Source organism: Camelus bactrianus, chromosome 4 (genome assembly GCF_048773025.1).
Source record: "Camelus bactrianus isolate YW-2024 breed Bactrian camel chromosome 4, ASM4877302v1, whole genome shotgun sequence".
Lineage (NCBI taxonomy): Eukaryota > Metazoa > Chordata > Mammalia > Artiodactyla > Camelidae > Camelus > Camelus bactrianus.
Window position 1 is genome coordinate 87,855,703 of NC_133542.1, and position 19,091 is coordinate 87,874,793.

Below are 19,091 nucleotides of genomic sequence, written 5' to 3' on the forward strand. Positions count from 1 at the left end.
TGTTTATCCTGATAAAATTTTATATGTACACTTACTTTATAAAATGACTCACTTGGTGAAAGCTTACTTTAGCACAAATTTTCTTTCAATATGCAGGATTCACATCATTTAAGGAGGAAATGTTCTAGATAATAGTTCTTTATTATGGGTGTATATCCAAAAAATAAGATTTTAAGAAATTTTTTTTTATACTTAATAGGTTGAGAATTAAACAGGGATCTTTATTTGCCAGGCTCTGAGAATAAAGACTAAAGCAGAGTAAGTCCTGTATGAACTCTGTCCTGGCATTAGAGATTGCAGTCTGCTGTGTGTCACAGCTGCCTAAAGGGAGCTCTCTTTGTTGTACTTATGGTACTGAAATAAAATAATTCAGGTATCTTTGCTAGACTGCTCTCCTGGTCAGAAAAACGGGTGAGAGAACAAGGTCAACCCTTAGTTGATGAATAACCCTTTTCATCAGACCCAAGTAGGGATCTATAAAAGTCTTTTGATGTTTTATTTTCACTTTGATCCAAGAGAGTCAGTAGTTTAGGATGGAACCAAACCATTTGCATTTCTGTACCAAAAAAAAAAGCCTTGGAAGAGGTTGGATGTGTCGCCATGCACACTTCTGTCTTCAAGAAATCTGCCTTTTCTTGTGTTCTCATCATCTCTAAAGTAGGCATCTGTCTCTGATGTGAGAATGCAGGGGTAAAGGTGCTTCTGTTTTGGTGATAAGATTCTCCTCATGATTTGCTTGAGAGTAGTATGAATACCCTTTTCTGTGGCCAGTGTATATTATTTCCTTGGCAGTAATACTGGAAATTCTCTAAAGTGACACAAAATTTGGTTTTGATTATACCACTTGTTTAAGGTTTAATGACAAAAAAAGTATGTGATTTTGGATTGAATTCTGTGGATCACATATGGCAAACTCTACTGCCTAAACCAAAGTGATCTGCAGTTTTCAGCATTTTAAACTAGTCAAGCATCAATATGCTGGCTTCTGCTAGAGTCTTAGTCAAAAATATAAAGCAAGTGAGGGAAAAGAAGTTAAATTTAGTACCTTATTCATGCCAGATATTTTATATCACTATTTTTGCAGAAAATCTGTTGAGATCCTCAAAATTATGTGCTTGAAAGTATCTTTACTATTAATGCCTTCAAAAACTTTAAAGCACTCTGTGTATTAGTCATTGGACTAGGCCCTGAAGGGATTACACAGATGAATAAGACTAAATTCTCTGTCAAGAGGTTTGGAGTATCATACATCTGTGCTCTGATCTGTCTGTTCAAAAATCTTTTAGCCATTCTTTTCCAACCTACTGAGATCTCTTCCATGTTGGAGATTATCCTTTCTGGCTTTTTAGTCCCAATTAAAATTCCCATTTTATCATCATTAGAATTGTGAGTGATGAATAGGTTTAGTCCTATCTTAGTATCTTTTATCCCCTACAACAATATTTTACTAGTCTCCTGGTAGATATCATTTGGAAACTTTCTTATTTTAGATTATAGAAACTTAACCTTTAACAAACAGTTATCTACGCTTTAAGGATGCCAGATAATATAATAGAAGAGTAGTGTTGAAGTTGGGCAGCCCTGAGATTCATCCAGGATTTGCCACTTAAATCCTTGTGACCTTGAGCAAATTATGTAATCTCTGGGCCTTAGTGAAAGGCCCATCTGAAAAATTCTCAAATGAGATCATGAATGTAGACCTCCTGGCACAAAGTAGGAGAACAAATGTCATCAATAGAAAGTCAGGTTCCACTTGCATGGAGGCATGAACACCTAAACAAGTGATCCATCTGAAAATAATAGGTATAAATTCTCGACAAAATTCAAAGTGCAACAACGTGAAGGCTCTGGAGACCAAACAGATGCAAACAGACTTCGGAGAGAAGCCAGAACTTGGAGCAAGTGACCACAGAGTGCATTTCTACTTTTCGGTGGCTTTATCCCTAAAGGCAACTCTGGTAGAAAAACTTTCTGGCCAGAGGAATTAGGGCCACCAGGTAATAAGGGGGGAAAAACCTAGACAGGAAAGATACAGAGAAGTGGAGCCCAGAACACCTCTGACTGACTCCTGAATCAGTCCAGTGCATCATATAAGGGGCTTGGAAGCAGTCACTCCATCCTTACAGAAAGAAAAGAGCTGAACACACTGAAAATCAATGACTCTTCTTAGATCCATCAGAGAATTGAGGTCATGGCGAAAACCACTGCCCTTAAAATTGGAGAGACAGGCAAATACAGCGAATTATAACTTGTCAGAGCAGAAGCCCAGGAACAGAATCCTGCCACTGCGGCCACTACCAGGGTAGGGAAACTTAGACTGTGGTTCTGGAGGCTCAGTTTGGACAAGTTTGAAGGTGGAAAACAACAGAGGGACCCAGTCTCAGGGGGCTGGTTTCGTGAGTTTTATCTCCAGGAATGCCTACCAGGTTCTCTGAGTGAAGACACAAAAACAATCCCCTCATGCATTTTGAAACTGTCCAGAGCATTCTGTTGACCTGAACAAAAGCCTGCCCTCAAGGGAAACTGTTTTACCGGAGCCTGACCACCTTGGGTTTTATCAGGACCTAACCAACCTGGGGAAAGGAAAAATATCCAACTCCAACCCTCTGTAGTTTATGGTCTTACCTCAGACGGGCAAGAGTGAGAAGCTCTTTGTGAAGGTCCCAGCCTAGGACCTTAGGCTCACTAGAAGACTTTGAGACCTGATCACAGAGCTGTAGAATGCTTCGCCCCAACACACACATGACTACAGCATCATTAGGCCACCTGTGTAATAATGAGATAACGGAACAGAAAGACTTCATTTAAAAAGAAATCTCTTGGGAAACCCCAAAACAATAGAGGAGGCAAAAACAAGGATACCAGAGGAAGCTACAGCCCTTTGGCATCTACAGCTGCAGCAAACAGAACAGAGCCTAACTCCTGGCCAGATGAAAGCAAACCTCACACCAAAGACCTATCTACCTCAGTTCCTTTTACCCAGCTTTCAACAACAACAACAAAACTATAAGGCATACTAAAAGGCAAAAAGCATAGTTTGAAGAAACAGAGCAAACATTGGAATTATCAGACTAGGAATTTACAAAACATGGCTTAATATGCTAAGGGCTCCAAAGAAAAGAAATTGGCAACTTGCAAGAACACATAGGTAATATAAGCTGAGAGATGGAAGCTAAGTAATCAAAAGGAGACACTAAAAATCAAAACTAACAAAAATGAAGAATGCCTTTGATGGATTCATCAGGCAGCTGGACACAGCTGGGGAAAAAATCAGTGAGCTTTATTCAATAGAAACTTCTCAAACTTAAAGGCAAAGAGGAAAGAAAGAATGAGAAAGAAATGGAACAGAATCTGTAAGAACTGCAGGACAATTACTAAGGGTTGTAATATACGTATACTGGGAATATCAAGAGAAGAAAGAGGAAGAAACGGAAGGAATAGTTGAAGCAATAATGACTGAGGATTTTCCAGAATGACACACTTCTGAACCACACATGTGAAGCAGACTAAAAACAGTTAAGAGCCAAGGCTTAGAAAACTGAACTGAGATCAGAGCTGCTGTCCACCAGAGATACAACAGTCTACAATTTGTCCAACCAAGTTAATTACCTGTAAAACAAAAGTCACAACACGTTTTGGGATAACATAAAGAATCCAGAATTTTCACAGTACATTATTATATCACAATGTCCAGAATACAATCCAAAGTTACTCAAAGCACAAAGAGTCAAGAAAATGGGACACACTGTCAAGGGAACAGAAATCAACAGATGCCAAGCCCAAGATAAGCCAGATGTGGGAACTATCAGAGACTTTAAAAGCCCTTCTTACAGCTGTGCTCCATGAGACATGGGAGGTACACTTGCATAAGCGAGGTGATAGAGGCTATCAGCCAGAGAATGAGGAAATGTACAGAGAACCAAGTGGAATCTCTAGAAGTGAAAAATATATTATTTTAAATTTAAAAATCTGCATGGGCCTCATATCAGAATGGAGATGACACAGGAAAGAGTAAATATGGAAATAGATAAACAAGCTAATCTGAAGAAGAGAAAGAAAAAGTTTAAAATTAAAAAAAAAAAACTAGGGGGAAGGTATAGCTCAGGAGCAGAGCGCATGCTTAGCATGCATGAGGTCCTGGGTTCAATCCCCAGTACCTCTGCTAAAAAATAAATAAATGTAAACCTAATTACACCCCCCCCAAAAAAAAAACCAACTCTGAGCCTTGGGGACTTGTAGAATAATTTCAGAAAAATCTAACCTGTGGGTAGTTTGAGCCCCAGAAGGAGAGGAACAAGAGAATGGGGTAGGAAAAAAATATATAAAATTTCATAAATTTGATAAAACGACATAAATTTACAGTCTCAATAAGCTAAACAAACCTCAAATAAAATAAATTCAAAGAGAAGCATGCCTAGCCCACCACAAACTGCTGAAAACCAAAAATAAAGAGCAAAACTCAGAAGCAGCCAGAGAAGCACCTTCTATAAGGTGAGGAAGATAAGTAAGTGCATGTCAAGTGGCACTAATTCTGAGGAAAAGTAAACCGGGGTAAGAAGGACCGAGAGTGAAAGAGGAGGAGCTGTTTAGAGTCAAAGACATTTGAGCAGAGCCTGAATGCCCTCCTTACTGCATGGGTTACCTTGTTGAGAAGGGGAAGAGGCATCCAAGCAGAGAGGGACCAGCAGGGGTCAGCCCCAAGCCACAGAGAAGTAGCGCAGAGCCAGATAACCCAGGCCCTGAAATAGACTGAAATTCACCCTGAGGAAGAAGGAAGCTGTTATGAGCAGGGGAGCCACGTGATGTCTTATATTTTAGGGTTACTCTGTCTGCCACACCAAAGAAGCAGTCTGTCTGTTTGATATGAAATTCAGGACCCAGGATGCCATATCCCTACCCCACCCCACAATTCATTATGTACATTAACCTTTTTATAAGGGTGTGATAGACCCTAGTGTACCTGTCACAAAGAAATCTGCTCACATCTGTTCTACATTTCTTAGACCTTTTGAGCCCAGACTATATTTTTAGCAATTTGCATCTTAACAGTATCAAAAGAAACACTTTCTTACTTTTATTGAGCACCTACTACATGCCATGCCCTGTATCTGAATGCTTTATATCCATCTTTTCATGTCATAACTATCCCATGAAGGAGAGTAGTGTTAGGTCTTTTTATAGGAAACTGAGGCCTAAACAAAATGAGGCCCTTACTGAAGTCTCACAGTACATGAGGGAGTTGAGGTTTGGGCCCGGTCAGTTTTACTTCAGAACCGTGACCTTAGGCCTAAGCCATAGCCCCTTCTCCTAGACTGTTTATTAAGGAATTGTTTCCAGAAATCAACATTTCTTTTTCAAATCAAAACCTTGTTTTTTACTTTAAATTTACAGATGTCTCAAAGATACTCCTTTTATAAAAGATACCCAGTGAACTATAAGTATGTTCTCTTTTCATTTCTTCCAGGATTAATATGCCCTGATATGAAATCATTTCTGCCTTCTAATAAAGTATCTCATTTTTCCTAGATTGAAGGATTCTCATTAAACAAACTAGGGAACTTCAACCTTAAAGAAATTCAGAAAGACTCTGTGGTCTGGGAATACACTGATGATGCCACAGGGGACACAGACACAGCAAAAGAAGAGGCACCCAAAGAAATGCCCGTTAAAAGGGGACAGGTCTGTTCTCTCCCGTTTCTAGTTTTACCATCTATTTTTAGTTCAGTTGTTAATTATGGAGTTTATGAGTTACTCGGTCTTCTTTTCTTCTTTCCTCAACTATTTTAACTGTTTCATGGTGGTTTCATGTTCTAGACTGTTCAGTCCTTTGAACAGACAAGTAATAAGAAAAGGTCAAATTCAAATCATTGAATCCAGTTACTTACATGGTGTCTTCTGTGTGCAAGGTGCTGTGAAAAATGAGATTTCAAAGATAAACCCCTATCTGTCCTCAAAGAACTTGGGTCTGAAATGGTATTATGAGGCTTAAATATTTGAAAAGTTAACTAACCTCAAATTACTAAACTATGAATAAGTCTTTGGTCTAGTGTACTTGTCCTCATTCCTACTATTAGGGGTGGGCAGGAGAATTTATGCGCAAGGAGAGAATTGCCATTAGGATTACAAGCAAAAATCTGAGCAATATAATTATGCTAGTAATAAGAGTAGGATTCTGCCCTAGATGGGTAAACAGTGCTTGGCTCCATGACCTTCCCCTTTGGGGTGAAATGACAGTCATATCCACAAAGTAGCTCTGAGACCGGGATTCTAGTCCCAGCTCTTCACAGACAAGTCCGTCACTCCTCTAGCCCAGTGGTTATTCATGCCTAAAATGCGATAGTGGTGAATCACATATTCTCCAGTTGTGTTTTCTAGAATCCTTGAGAGTTGAGGGGGAAAGGGTGGCAGTGGTGCCCTACCCCGGCTGCCACCAGAACACACCGCTTTTATCCGTTTTCTGGTTGGGGGTCCAGTCGTGGCTAAGAGCACAGGCCGTGGAGCTGGAACATTGAAATATGTATCCCAGCTCTTCCACTTCCTAGCTGTGTGTCTTTGGGCAAGTAACTTAATCTTTCTGTGCCCCAGTTTCCTCACCTACAAATGGGGGTGATAATGGTATCCTCTCATAGGATCATTGGTTTATAGAATGCTTAACTCAGTGCCGAGCATGTGATAAGCACTCAGTAAATGCTAGCTGCTGTTCTTATTTTATTTGAAAAAGAAAGTGTTCTCTACATTAAAAAAATAAAAACAGTAACAAAAAAAGCAGTTTAAGTATCACTAGTCTAGATATTTCAAAGGTCTCTTAAGTTCCATGTTATGATATTATGAAGTCACTTCAGTGAGATGCTTAAAATCCTTAGTAATGCTGAATAAGGATTATGGATAATGAGGTAAAGTTTAATGAAGCTTTCCATTTCTGAGGTTTTCTTTGTGTCCTCAACTGTAGTGTTTGGGACCTAGACAACTTCCATTTTTAATCAGTTTCGCTATGTAAACCAACCTGATGACTTTATCTTATTTTACAGAACCTTAAGAAAATCTCTTATTTTACAGAGGTTTAGTGAATAAATCTATGGTATTAATAAAATGCCATACCACTTGTTCTGCAGCTTGATATAGTAAAGAGTGATTGAAAACAAATTGTATATATTAGAAGGAAAAACTATTCCTGAAAGTCCAATTAAATTCTTTCTATTTACACTTAATGCTAACTGGAGAGATTAATCATGCTGCCCCTTCTGAAACTGAGGTCTCGACGGTGTCAAAATGCACGTGGTGGTGAAAGAGCACTGCACTGGCGTCAGGAGACATTGCTCTCTTCCGCCACTAACAAGCAGTGGGACCTTTGCCAAGTCACAGACTCTGTGGGCTTCAGTTCCTTCTCTTGTAGCACATGGGAGTTGAGCTAGATTACGTCTTATGAGCATCTTACAGTTGTGACATTGTTTCGATGATATATGGATTTCTTGTATTTAAAAAAACTATATACCTAAATGAAAAAATGCAGAGAGCAACCGAGTCTGCCAGATGCTTTCCCTTGTTTCTGATTTAATCCTCATAACTATCCTGTGTTATAGGTGGTATCATCCCTACTCTGCAGATAATGGTAGCGACCATTTTTTGAACATGTGTGCCAGGCACTGTGCTAAGCTCTTTACAGACACTATCTCACTCAGTCCTCCCAACAACCCTATGAGGTGGGTACTGTGATCCCCGTTGTTCAGATGAGGAAACAGAGGCTCAGACAGGATCAGAAACAGCTAGTACGTGGCAGAGGTGGATTTCAGAGCTAAGCATGTCCCACTCCAGAGTCGGTTCTCTTAGCCACTGTGCTGTACTGCCAATCTGAGAATGAAGAAGCTAAGTCACAGAGCAGTTAAGATCTGCAAAGTGGCAGAATCAATATTTGGACCAATTTTTTTTCCTTTTTTAGTTCTATGTACTTTCCACTGTGTTACGTCACAGTATGTCCCAACTTGTCAGGAGTCTGTGAATGTAAAACTTGTATTGATTTCTGATATTTATTGATTTGATTTTGAAGTCCGTTGCCACTGGCAGACTCAATGAGCTTCTGTAGCTTCTCAGAGCAAATAAGAGGAGTGGTGTTCCTTTGGCTGTACACCTCTAGCTGCCACCCTCTTCTGTGTGCCTGACTGTGTGAAGTCCTCCAGCTGCAGGAGCAGGAGGGAGCTCAGTGCTGAGAGTAGCAGCATTCAGGGCGTGGTTCCCTCCACCTGCCATTAAGACTTCGTGATTAGCGGTGCTGCCTGGTTTCATAAATCTGCCTGTCTCTTCCTCTGATAATGAGTAGATTTTAACTTACTCTAACCCATCAAATTCAGTGAAAGAATTCTATTTTCCCGCAAGCAAAATAGAACCTAGAATGTGATTTATCTAGATGGATTGTCAAATTCGCATCTTTGCTAAAGTTTTTCAGATTTTTTTAATTTGATGCTTGAATAATCTCTGATTTTTCAGACTGTGCTGACATCTGAAATAACCTGTATGTTTTTTCTTTGCTGTTCATAGGTATCTCTAATATTTGATTTCAAAAACCGGCCTTCAGTACCCGTTGGGCAGCTCTGGGTGGAACTGCTTCGATTCTACGCTTTAGAGTTCAATTTGGCTGATTTAGTGATAAGTATCCGTGTCAAAGAAGCAGTGTCTCGTGAATCAAAGGATTGGCCCAAAAAGCGCATTGCCATTGAAGGTATCTCAGAATGTTTAATTCCTTTTTTTGTTTTGTTTTGTTTTTTTAAGGTATCAGTCTAACAGCATGCTTTATATTTCGATCTTTTTTCAGCTCCTACACGTAAGGTAGGCCGGACCTTAAAAGTGAAATAAATAGCTAGAATCTTGCATGTGTTAACAGTGGGTCATTCCAGGGGATCAAAATGATCATCCTGGGTTTTTTAAGTGCTGCAGTAAGACATCTTAATTACTCAAGCAACTAAAATAGTGGCTGGCTGAGTCCTTATTTTCTTTGTAAATTGCTTAACAACTTGAATGCTTGAAAAGTTTTTTCCAAGTGATGTGTAAATATGCCTTTCCTCTTTACTGTTCTCATATCTGGATTTTTGATTCAGTCCTTTCATGGATTGGTGTTGATGTTTAGTTTTACAAAGGTTGAGGAAAATACTTTTTCTCATGAAAAATAGTATTCTTCGTTGGATTCTTCTCCATAGAGCAGAAGGATAGTTATTTTTGGGATATCTGTAGTAACCTTTAGAACTTGTTCATAAAAACACCTTTTCTTTAAAAAAAAAAGAAAACACTTAGTGTTCAATGAGTTAAGTCTCATTTATCTGAAACCATTGTATAAAAGACATACTGATGTGCCCTGTAGACGTCATTAAATGGACTAGTTCTTCTCAGCTTTACAAAATCAGGAGGTGGAAACCCCTCTAGAAATCTTAGTTCTCCTCCTTCAAATAATTTAAAGAACCTCCTAAATGGAATTCTCTTATATTTGCTTGATTTTTTTTTCAAGCTTTATATTGCATAAGAGAGATTTTTGCATTTTGCATAAATTCTGTGTGCAGTCATGGGGATCTCACATTTTTAAACCCTCCCCTGCAGTTTCTCTGGCTCAGCTCTTCTGGCCAATTGCCTAACCTGCTGGAGTTCTAGGGGAGGAGAAAAGATTGAGAGAAGTGGTGTCTCCTCCTGGTGCCTCCCTCTCGCCCCTGAATTCAGTCCAGCCAGTTCAGTGATGGGGCTTTCCAGGGCAGAAGAGTGGAGGTAAGCTCTACAAACCACAGGGCCTGGCTGAGTGGGGAGGCCGAGCACTCAGCAGAGCCTGGCGGGAAGATCTCACTTCCCGAGGGCATGACAGCCACACTGATGACATCTTTTTTTTTTTACCTCCACAGTCACAAAACAGAATAGGGAAGGGGTACTGGTTCTGAACAGAATGGGTTCTTTCTGTAGAGCAGATGGTTAAGAAAACATTTCTTTTTGTTTTTAAACTATCTTCTTACTCCCCATCCCCAGTTTTTAAAAAAGCATATAAGATACATGGTAAATTAAGTTTTACTGTTGCTTATTTGTTGTCTTTGTCTGTAGCAGGCTGATTTTTAAACCATGAAATAGAAGTGTATGAAATGGTGGATCTTTTTTTTTTTTTAATTACAGATCCCTACTCTGTTAAGAGGAATGTGGCAAGAACCCTAAATAATCAACCTGTATTTGAATATATACTTCATTGTTTAAGGACAACGTATAAATATTTTGCTCTTCCACACAAAGTTACAAAGTCTAGCCTTCCAAAGCCTCTGAGTGCTGTTACCTGTACTTCCGAACATTCTAAACAAGTAGCAAAACATGATCCAGGTGTACAAGTGAAAGGTGATAAACTCAAAAACTCAGTTTTGGCTCAAGGTCTTGGTGCTGCCAGTTCAACTGCAAATACCTGCAAGGCACGGCCACTTACTCTTAAAGAGACAGCTGAATGCTTTGCAAGCCCATCAAGAGAGGAAATGGGAAACACACTCATCCGTGCCCACCTGGAAGACTCAGACGGTATGAAGGCCGAGGTCAGTTGTGATGACTCTGAGGACGTTAAAGTGCAACATCAAGAAACAGGAAGTAAAAATGAGGACAAAAAAAGTGGGAGGGAGGGCATGCATCCTTTGACAGCTGATGATCAAGCTGTAAGTAGTAGCAAATGTGGGGAGCTTGCCACCTGTGGCAGCAGACGAACTAATGAGACAGGCAGCACTTTGGGTTTGGAAGGCTTCAGAAATCCTACAGCCAAAGAGTGCAATGACGAGGCTGGTGCCGAAGAAAGCATGGAAGCTACTGATGAACTTGGAGACACTCTAAGCCACTTTACCCCTTCGAGACAGGGCCGGATGTCAGGAATCATTCACTCTGATGAAGAAGAGGAAGAAGAAGAGGAGGAGGATGAGGAACCCGGGCTCTGCATCTCCCAAAGGGAAGAAGAGGATGGCATTGCTAATGAAGGTGAATTGGACAACACCTACCCCGGATCAGGGGATGAGGATGCCCTGTCGGGAGAGGATGAGGAATTAGGTGGGTCTGCTAAGTCTGAAGACTTGAAAGAATGTGGAAAACATGCGGATGAAGCTCTACTCACGGAACTTAATAAAGTCAGTCTTAAAGAAGGAAATGTATGTGAGGAAAATTCAGCTGTGGATCTGCCTGATTTCTTCTATGAATTTAGTAAACTCACCTTCACCAAAGGCAAGGTAATCACGCTGCTCCTAGACGTGGTGCTAGGAGACTTGAAGCGGTTTTAATGCATGTCATTTTGATTTTGGCGTACTGAAGCAGGGCTCTCCTGGTTTGGTAGTGGTGAACAAGTTGGTCATTCACTCCAGTTCAGCTGCTAGGTCCGCTCCTCTTCTTAGCCTCTTAGGAATCTGCATAGGAGAAAAGGAATGCTGTTGGTAGTAATAGTAACAGCCTTTTCTCTGAAGTACACCAAAAGGGTCAAAAGGGTATCCTTATCTGAAAGTTTGGAGTAGCCACACATTTTTTTTTTCATGCCTTTGGAATGTGATGAGTAGAATGTGTACTTTTGAAAAAAGATTCAAGACCCCTTCATTTGGCGAATAAAGTTTTACCTTAAGTCTTGTTCTGCTTTGCCGTCTTTCTGCAGTCTCCTACAGTAGTATGCAGTTTATGCAAACGAGAGGGTCATCTAAAGAAGGACTGTCCCGAAGACTTCAAAAGAATCCAGCTGGAACCTCTGCCACCGTTAACACCCAAATTTTCAAATATCTTAGATCAAGTTTGCATTCAGTGTTTTAGTAAGTTATTAACATTTTTTTTGATTTGTCAAAATATAACATTGACATTTTCTTAAGAGTCATCTGAATGACTAACCGGTTAGCTTCGTTGTAGGGGCGAAGTCTGTTCCATTCTCCGTTGTATCCACAGTGCCAATGTTTCCTGTTCTATTTGGGATGTGCAATAAATAATTGTTAAAGACAGGGAGAGGGAGAATCCTTTAAGTCTTAAGACTGGAGTACTGTCACTTCCCAACTGGTTTTCCTTGAAATGTATTTTTAGGTTCCATTAATAGTATTTCTCAACAAGAAGTATTCCACAGGTCAAGTGGGGAATAGCTCTACTTCCTGCCCCCTCCCTTAGAGATTCACAGGGGCCATTAGCATAATAAAGGCTCTGAGAAATGTTACAGTAAAGAGCTTATTTACTCTTTAACTTTTTCAAAATTTGAGCATAGAATACTCTTTAATTAATGCTAGTCAATAACCTTCAGAACAGCCCTGTAAGGAACACCAGTTTTGGGAAGCGTTGATGCACAGAGGTTTAAAGTTCTGCAAGGAACAGCATTTGATGGAGAGGCATGCAGCTGCTTAGAGATGAGGACGTGTTGCATCACATTGCTTCATCTTGACATGTCTGTCTGTGCCGGAGGACACTCGTCCTTAGTCAGGGACTTCTTTTTTAAACCTCTTTGAAGATTATGAGCTATGAAAGGAAACTGTTGGTCCTCCCTTGAAAGAAAACTTATATGCACAGGCTTATTAACCGTTGTGTCCATCTTCTGGGGCAGACCCCTGAAGGCTGCCTTCATAGGGCCCTGGGTCTGAAACTGAGGAGCAGAGTCCTTTCTCAGACTAGTTTCCATCTCAGGAGCAGTTCTTGCTGATAAACTCTTTCAAAAAGGCATCTTTATTTTACATCGCTTAATGCCGTCTACTGAGAAGACACACAAAATTTAGGGTTTGTTTTGGGTTTTTTTTTTGTTTTGTTTGTTTTTTACTGTGTTAGGTTTTATTTTATTAAAAATTTTACTTTTTCAGAGAACGTGAACAATCTTTGTTTCTGAATGTTTCTGTTTATTTTAAACAGAGGATTTTTCTCCAACAATTTTAGAAGATCAGTCTCGTGAACATATTCGGCAAAACCTAGAAAGTTTCATAAGGCAAGAGTTTCCAGGTAAATAATTTTTTTAATCTTAAAAAAAAAAGAAAAGGTAGTGTGACTTTCCTTCAGAATGAGTACATGTGTTATGGGCACATTGATTTTAAGGCTAAGCAAGCAGCCTGGCAGTGATGGTGGGGACAGGGCTTCAGTTATTTTGTAATATTCCTAGGGTGGTCTTTTGTCGGCCCAGTCCTAGTTTGCCAACAAAGATGGTGTTGCATTGTAGTATTTCTCTTAGCAGATGTCACATGTGAACTTCATTTAGTGTAATGTTTCAAGTCAAAGTTCACGCCTCTAAAAAGTGAATTTATTTAGAAAGTAGCAAGCTCACATGATTAAATTTGGTGAGGCGATCCACATTTTCCTCAAAACGTCCTTGCGTTTTAGAATAAAGCGGCACTTAATAATTCTTCATGTCTCCTGCAGCTTGTACTTATTTAAAGTAAATTTTGGAAGGAAATAATTTATAATAAATGGTTACTAAGAGAACATAATCATAATGAGATTATTATAGGACAGTTAACAACTGAGGTGTTTTGTTTTTGTTTTTTTTTTCCCTCTCAACGGAGGCACCGGGTATTGAACCCAGGACCCCGTGCACGCCAAGCACATGCTCTGTCGCTGAGCTATACCCCCAGCCCCCAATAACTGGGTAGTTTTGATTCATGAGAGGGTCGTTTTGATCAGAAAATGAAATATACTCAGGTAATTAGTTATTACTTTTCATATATCCCTAACAGGAACTAAATTGAGCTTGTTTGGCTCCTCCAAAAATGGATTTGGGTTCAAACAGAGTGACCTTGACGTCTGTATGACAATTAATGGACTTGAAACTGCTGAGGTACAGTGACCACGTGAAACTTACATTTGCTGTGGCAGTGTGATTTGGCAATCTTGACTGACAGTACAGCGTGGTATATTCCAAATTTATCAGGGCATAGCATGTGAGTGTGCCATTTGGCACAGTCTGTCTGGCCAGATACATTAGAAGTCTAGAGGGGAGTGTGAGGAGTAGAAAGGCTTGTGCTTGCAACCTGAGTACACAGTGGATCTGAAGGCGACATCCAGGAGCGTAGGAAGCCAAAGCAGCCTCTCCAGTGTCCCACTGACCTGGCCACCAGGCTGACTCGGGTGCACGAACACACCCACATAGGGTTTTCTAAAAAGAGTTTTTAACAGGCAGGCAATGTGGTTCAGTGATAAGAGTGCTAAACCTAAGAGTCCAGAGACCTGGGTTCAAGACTGACTTTGGGTTTCATCAGTCCCTAAACGTGTGGTCTTTGGTTGATAATCTCTAATACGGAGATGAGATCCTCTTGCCTCAGGAGATTGCTGTGCACCTAAGTCTGGATCACGTATGTCAGGATTCATGGAACTGTGGCCCACTGCCTGTCTTGTGCATATCAGTCTTATTGGGACATAGCCATACCCCTTCACTTACGTATTGTCTGCATCTGCTTTCACTCTGTGACTTCAGGGTCGAGTCCTTGCAACAGGCCATGTGGCCCGCAGAGCAGAAAAGGTTTGCTGGCCCTGATGGATATGAAGGCATTTATTAAATATAAACTACTGTGAAAAGGTATAAAGTCTGAGAAGTACTGAGTCCATCCCCCTTTTTTTCATTTATAGTAACAATCGAAATGGTGTATATCCAAATGAGCAATGCTGCTGCTGCTCAGGATCTTTTTATGCCTTTTCTGAGTTAAGTCTTTGTCCCTTGAGGATATATCTGATTTGGGAAAACAGCCAGAAGTTATCTAGCATGACTTTGGTGAATAAGGTGGATAAGCAAGATTGGGTCCAATATGTGGAATGACCTGATTGTGTATCAGCTAGGTTGAATTTTTACGTGAGTAATAAACTAGTTTTGAGAGCATCTCTAAAATAAAATCCAAATATATTCTGGGATGTGTGTAACCATCCAAAGGGCTTAATGTTGAAGAAGATCAGCAGAAATGTTTTTAAATATTTGAAATATTATTCTTATTTGTCATATGACTTTCTTTTGGGAAATTGTATTTTTGACTAGTCCTATGGAGAAATAATCTGAGCTTAATCACTCTCCACAGCAGTTCATCAGCTTTTAATTAAACTATAATGAAGGCCTACCCAGAATGAATCAGACAGGCCACAAAAGCTCCCTCTTACTGATTCTGTCTGTCACATAGAGTACTTCTGAGTGACATAGTTACATAGAGGGAACAAATGGAGGTCCTCGTTGGTTCAAAGATTTTTCTGGGGACCCTGATTTCAGCCTTTCTTGTGCCTCCCGGAGCAATTAGTAAGTAGGGTGTATGGGGTTTCCATATTCTTAGGATATTATTCTTAGGAAAAAATGAATACAGAACAAGTTCAAGTTAATTTCATTATTTCTGGAGGAAATGGAAACTATAACCGTTTTAGGAACCTGTCTTCCATTTTTGATTCAGTAGTTTGTATCATTTTTGTTGCAGGGGTTGGACTGCGTAAGAACTATTGAAGAATTGGCAAGAGTCCTCAAAAAACATTCAGGTACCTCTATAAACTTTTTCTGAAAACTATTTTTGTCTTTTTGTTACTGTTTTGCATGCTTAGAATTTACTGATGCCAGCGAAACCGTGTAGTGGCTCATACAGCATATTTATGGTATTGGTAGCTTCAAAAAATCTTGTGTGATTATGTATGAAAAACTGAAGAATTGCTTATAATTTGTGTGCATGCTGTTGCCTCAGTCAATTTTATTTCAAGACAAAGCATATACCATACTCGCAAGAAATTTTGGGAATCATTTTGACTTATCAACATTGTATAAATCAAAGTGTAGGGGTTTGTTAGCAGTGATGTGAAATATAGTGGAAGTGTAGTGATAGGTTGTACTTGCAGCTGTTCAACAAGCTGTATGTGACCTGAACAAGTAACTTACAACTGTAAAATGTGTAGATTCTGTAAATCAAGCACAGAGCTGAAGTGCCATTAACATATCCTTCTGCCTCTCTCTGTCATAGGCAGCTATGGATGCTATAAACAGTGAGAATCTTCTTTTAAAATGTGGTTCAACAAACTTCTGTGCTAAGAGTTGAGAATCAAAGTGAACATGATATGGTCCTTGCCTTTATGAAACTTAAAATCCATGGACCATCCATAAAAAGCTTTCTTATATCTCAGTAAAGAGTAGACTTAAATTCACAGCATGGGCATGCACACATATACCACATAAGTATACACCTTGAGTGCCCCTTTTCTTTGAACTTTTTATTTCTAGGAGTTTAAAAAGGATACCATGTTTTTTAAACATTGGGGAATAAAAGTCTTAAGTTTGTTTATTCCCACTGAAAATCAACCCAGTTCATCAGTATTTTTTTCTTAATGTGCATCAATATAATTTTTTGGTCATTGAAATAAACGTTTTAGGAATTTCACCTCTAAAGATCGTATGCTTTTTTTTATTTTTGAAGATTATGCAAAGAAACTAAATTGGCTAAATTTTTGTGACCTATTATTTAGTACTTAGCTAGATTTTGACTTTTCTTTTGTTTTAGTTTTGTTCTTTTAATGGAGGTACTAGAGATTGAACCCAGGACCTCGTGCGTGCTAAGCATGCGCTCTGCCACTGAGCTACTCCCACCCCCTTGATACTGACTTTTGATTTTGAAATCATTTCAGACTTAAAGGAAAGCAGCAAAATTGTATAAAGAACTCTGCTATCCCTCATTCAGATCCATCAATTGTTAACATTTTACTACTACATTTGATTTATCATTCTATCTCTTGCTTACTCACAATTTTTTCTGTACCATTGAGATTAAGTTGCAAACATCACATCCCTTTCCCCTAAATACCTCAGTGGGTATTTCCTAAGAATGAACCTTACTAAAAACAGATCATTTTTGGACTAGAAATGACTTACACATACAGATTATAACATGTAAGTGATGCAGAGTGCATGGAACAAAAATTTAATAATAGCTAGAGGGCTGTGATTAAGAAAGCACCTTCCCATGTATTTTATTGGGTGTCTGCTATGTGCTCGGCATTGGTGTTGGGCACTTAGAGATGGTAGAAAAATAAGTCTAGACAGGTCCTTCCTTTGACAGCTTTCAGATCTTAAAAAAAAGTAAGATAACCTCACAGGCTATGTAACAATGTATCGTAGTATTTATTAAAGTGAATCATAGACACTACAATAAGTATTAAATAACTTCTGAGGAGGGAGAGATTCTGTGAATGCGTAGGGGAGGTTCACAGAAGAGTTGGGCTTGTTCTGATCTCAGGTGATGACGAACATGATTTGAAAGGGATCAGAAGAGAAGTCATTCCTGAGATGCAGGGATGTGCGTGTGAGAATCACTGTAATATATTTTGGAGGACGATGAGAAGATTGGTACATTAAGAGAGGAGTTTCAAGTGGGAACTATTAGGAGATAAGGCAAAGTCTGTTGATATTTGGAAGCCACCAAACATTCTTCAGGAGAGGAGAAACCCAATAAAAGCAAAACTTAAGCTTTGTAAGCATCTGGTACAGTCTCTTAGGGAAGGTATAATCTAAGTGACAGGGCAGAAAGACCTTTACCAGGTGCCAGTAGTCCTAAAAGGAAAAGGATAGGAGAGATTCCAAAGGGAAATTCCCTAGATACCTGCAAGTAAGAAATAAGGGTTCAGGCTGCTGTCTGGGTTCATGAGAAAGGGAAATGTTTGCAGAGAGCACCAACTGGAGGTGATAGTTTGCCATGAAGGTATAATCTCCAAGAGTTAACAGTCTAGGAGGCAGAAACACAGAGTTGTCAGGATTGAAGAACAAAATAAAACAGTTTTTTATTGAAAGTCTTGAAGAAAGAAAGAGAGACAGAGGCCAAGAATTCCAGGGGATCATTTGAGAGAGGTTGAAAGCCAAACTTCAATTTCTGAGTGTAGACACTAAGGAAGGATACTTAAAAAGGAACGATTAGAGTGGTAAATTAGGAAGCAGGATGATATGCTGTGAGGAAGTCCTAGAGGACAGGCATATAAGTGTCACAATGGTTGGCAGTGTCAGATTCTAGAATGGGATGGAGATGGAGAGAAAGGATATGTTTTAGGGACAGTAAAGCAAAATAATTGGTGAGGCTTCTAGAATCAGACTCTGGTTCTAGATCTTTGATCTCCATTTGCTGGCTGTGTGAGTCCCAAAAAGTCACTCAACCTTATTATAAGCACTCAGTTTCTCATCTGTAAAGTGGAGCAACAATAGTAGCATTTAAGATTAAGAAAGGTAGTACATTAAACTGCGGGGCCTGACATAATGCTAGGTATTATTCAGTAAATATGGGCTTCCTTGCTCCTCCTCCCCATCAGTATAAGTTACACTTCCTCCATCTCCCACACAGAACTTTTGCTGAAACTTCTTTCATTGATGTACTTTTCCCCTAAATTCCAGACCACTAGGTATCTACCCTCCAGATATTACCACTTTAACTCTCTCAGAAGAGCTCAAACCCCAGCGTCGCAAAATGAACTCACCTTTCTCTTTACCGCCTCGCTTCTGCTACAGCCACCCCTACCTGCTCTTCCTCCTGAATCCTCATTCTTGGTTGTTGACATAAGCATCCGTAGAATCACCAGAATGAATGAGGTGATAATTAATCAGTCCTGGAGTAGGTTCAGTAGAAGGTTAGAGTCAGCCTTACCTAGATTTGAATACCAGCTCCACAATTCATCACCTGTGTATTCCTGAGCAAGTTCATTTCTCAGGGTCTCTGTTTCCTCATCTGTTGGGTGAGGGTGAATGTCTTAGGAGGTGATGTTTGTAAAGGAATCTAGGTACTCAGGAAATGGCCTTGCCATTAACAGCCCTCCTTCTGCCTTATCACCCCCATTTCTGCTTCCCCAACCCACCAGTTACAGATGCCCTCAGACATCTGCTTCTTGCTGCCTCTCTGCATTCCCATGCCACCATGGTAGCCCATCTCAGGTCGGTTTTTACAGTGGTCACCCTGTCTCTCTTCCGGGTGCCTCCAGTCTGTCCATTGCCAGGGGCATTGTCTAAATAGATGTGACCAGTGATTCCCCCCAACTTGCATCAGTTCATTGGCATTTCTTTGCCTCTAAGGATATATATGTTCTCTCTTTGGGCTCTTCCCAGTTTTTACCACATCTCCTATTACTCGGTATTTCTTTCCCTCGAGTCCACTTTGTATGTAGCCTGCACAATTCCA

The 19,091-nt window shown here is 39.8% G+C and overlaps 1 protein-coding gene across 11 annotated transcripts in view; it reads left to right on the top strand.

The window, feature by feature from the left end:
• TUT7 (terminal uridylyl transferase 7) overlaps window positions 1-19,091 on the top strand; it is a 57,627-nt gene that overhangs the window by 15,130 nt on the left and 23,406 nt on the right. For all 11 annotated transcript variants that reach the window (XM_074363077.1, XM_074363078.1, XM_074363076.1 and 8 more), the window contains exons 11-17: window positions 5,527-5,679; window positions 8,533-8,713; window positions 10,138-11,213; window positions 11,627-11,777; window positions 12,847-12,933; window positions 13,662-13,762; window positions 15,375-15,432. In XM_074363077.1, coding sequence (XP_074219178.1) covers window positions 5,527-5,679; window positions 8,533-8,713; window positions 10,138-11,213; window positions 11,627-11,777; window positions 12,847-12,933; window positions 13,662-13,762; window positions 15,375-15,432 — 1,807 coding nt within the window. The remainder of the gene's footprint in view (window positions 1-5,526; window positions 5,680-8,532; window positions 8,714-10,137; window positions 11,214-11,626; window positions 11,778-12,846; window positions 12,934-13,661; window positions 13,763-15,374; window positions 15,433-19,091) is intronic.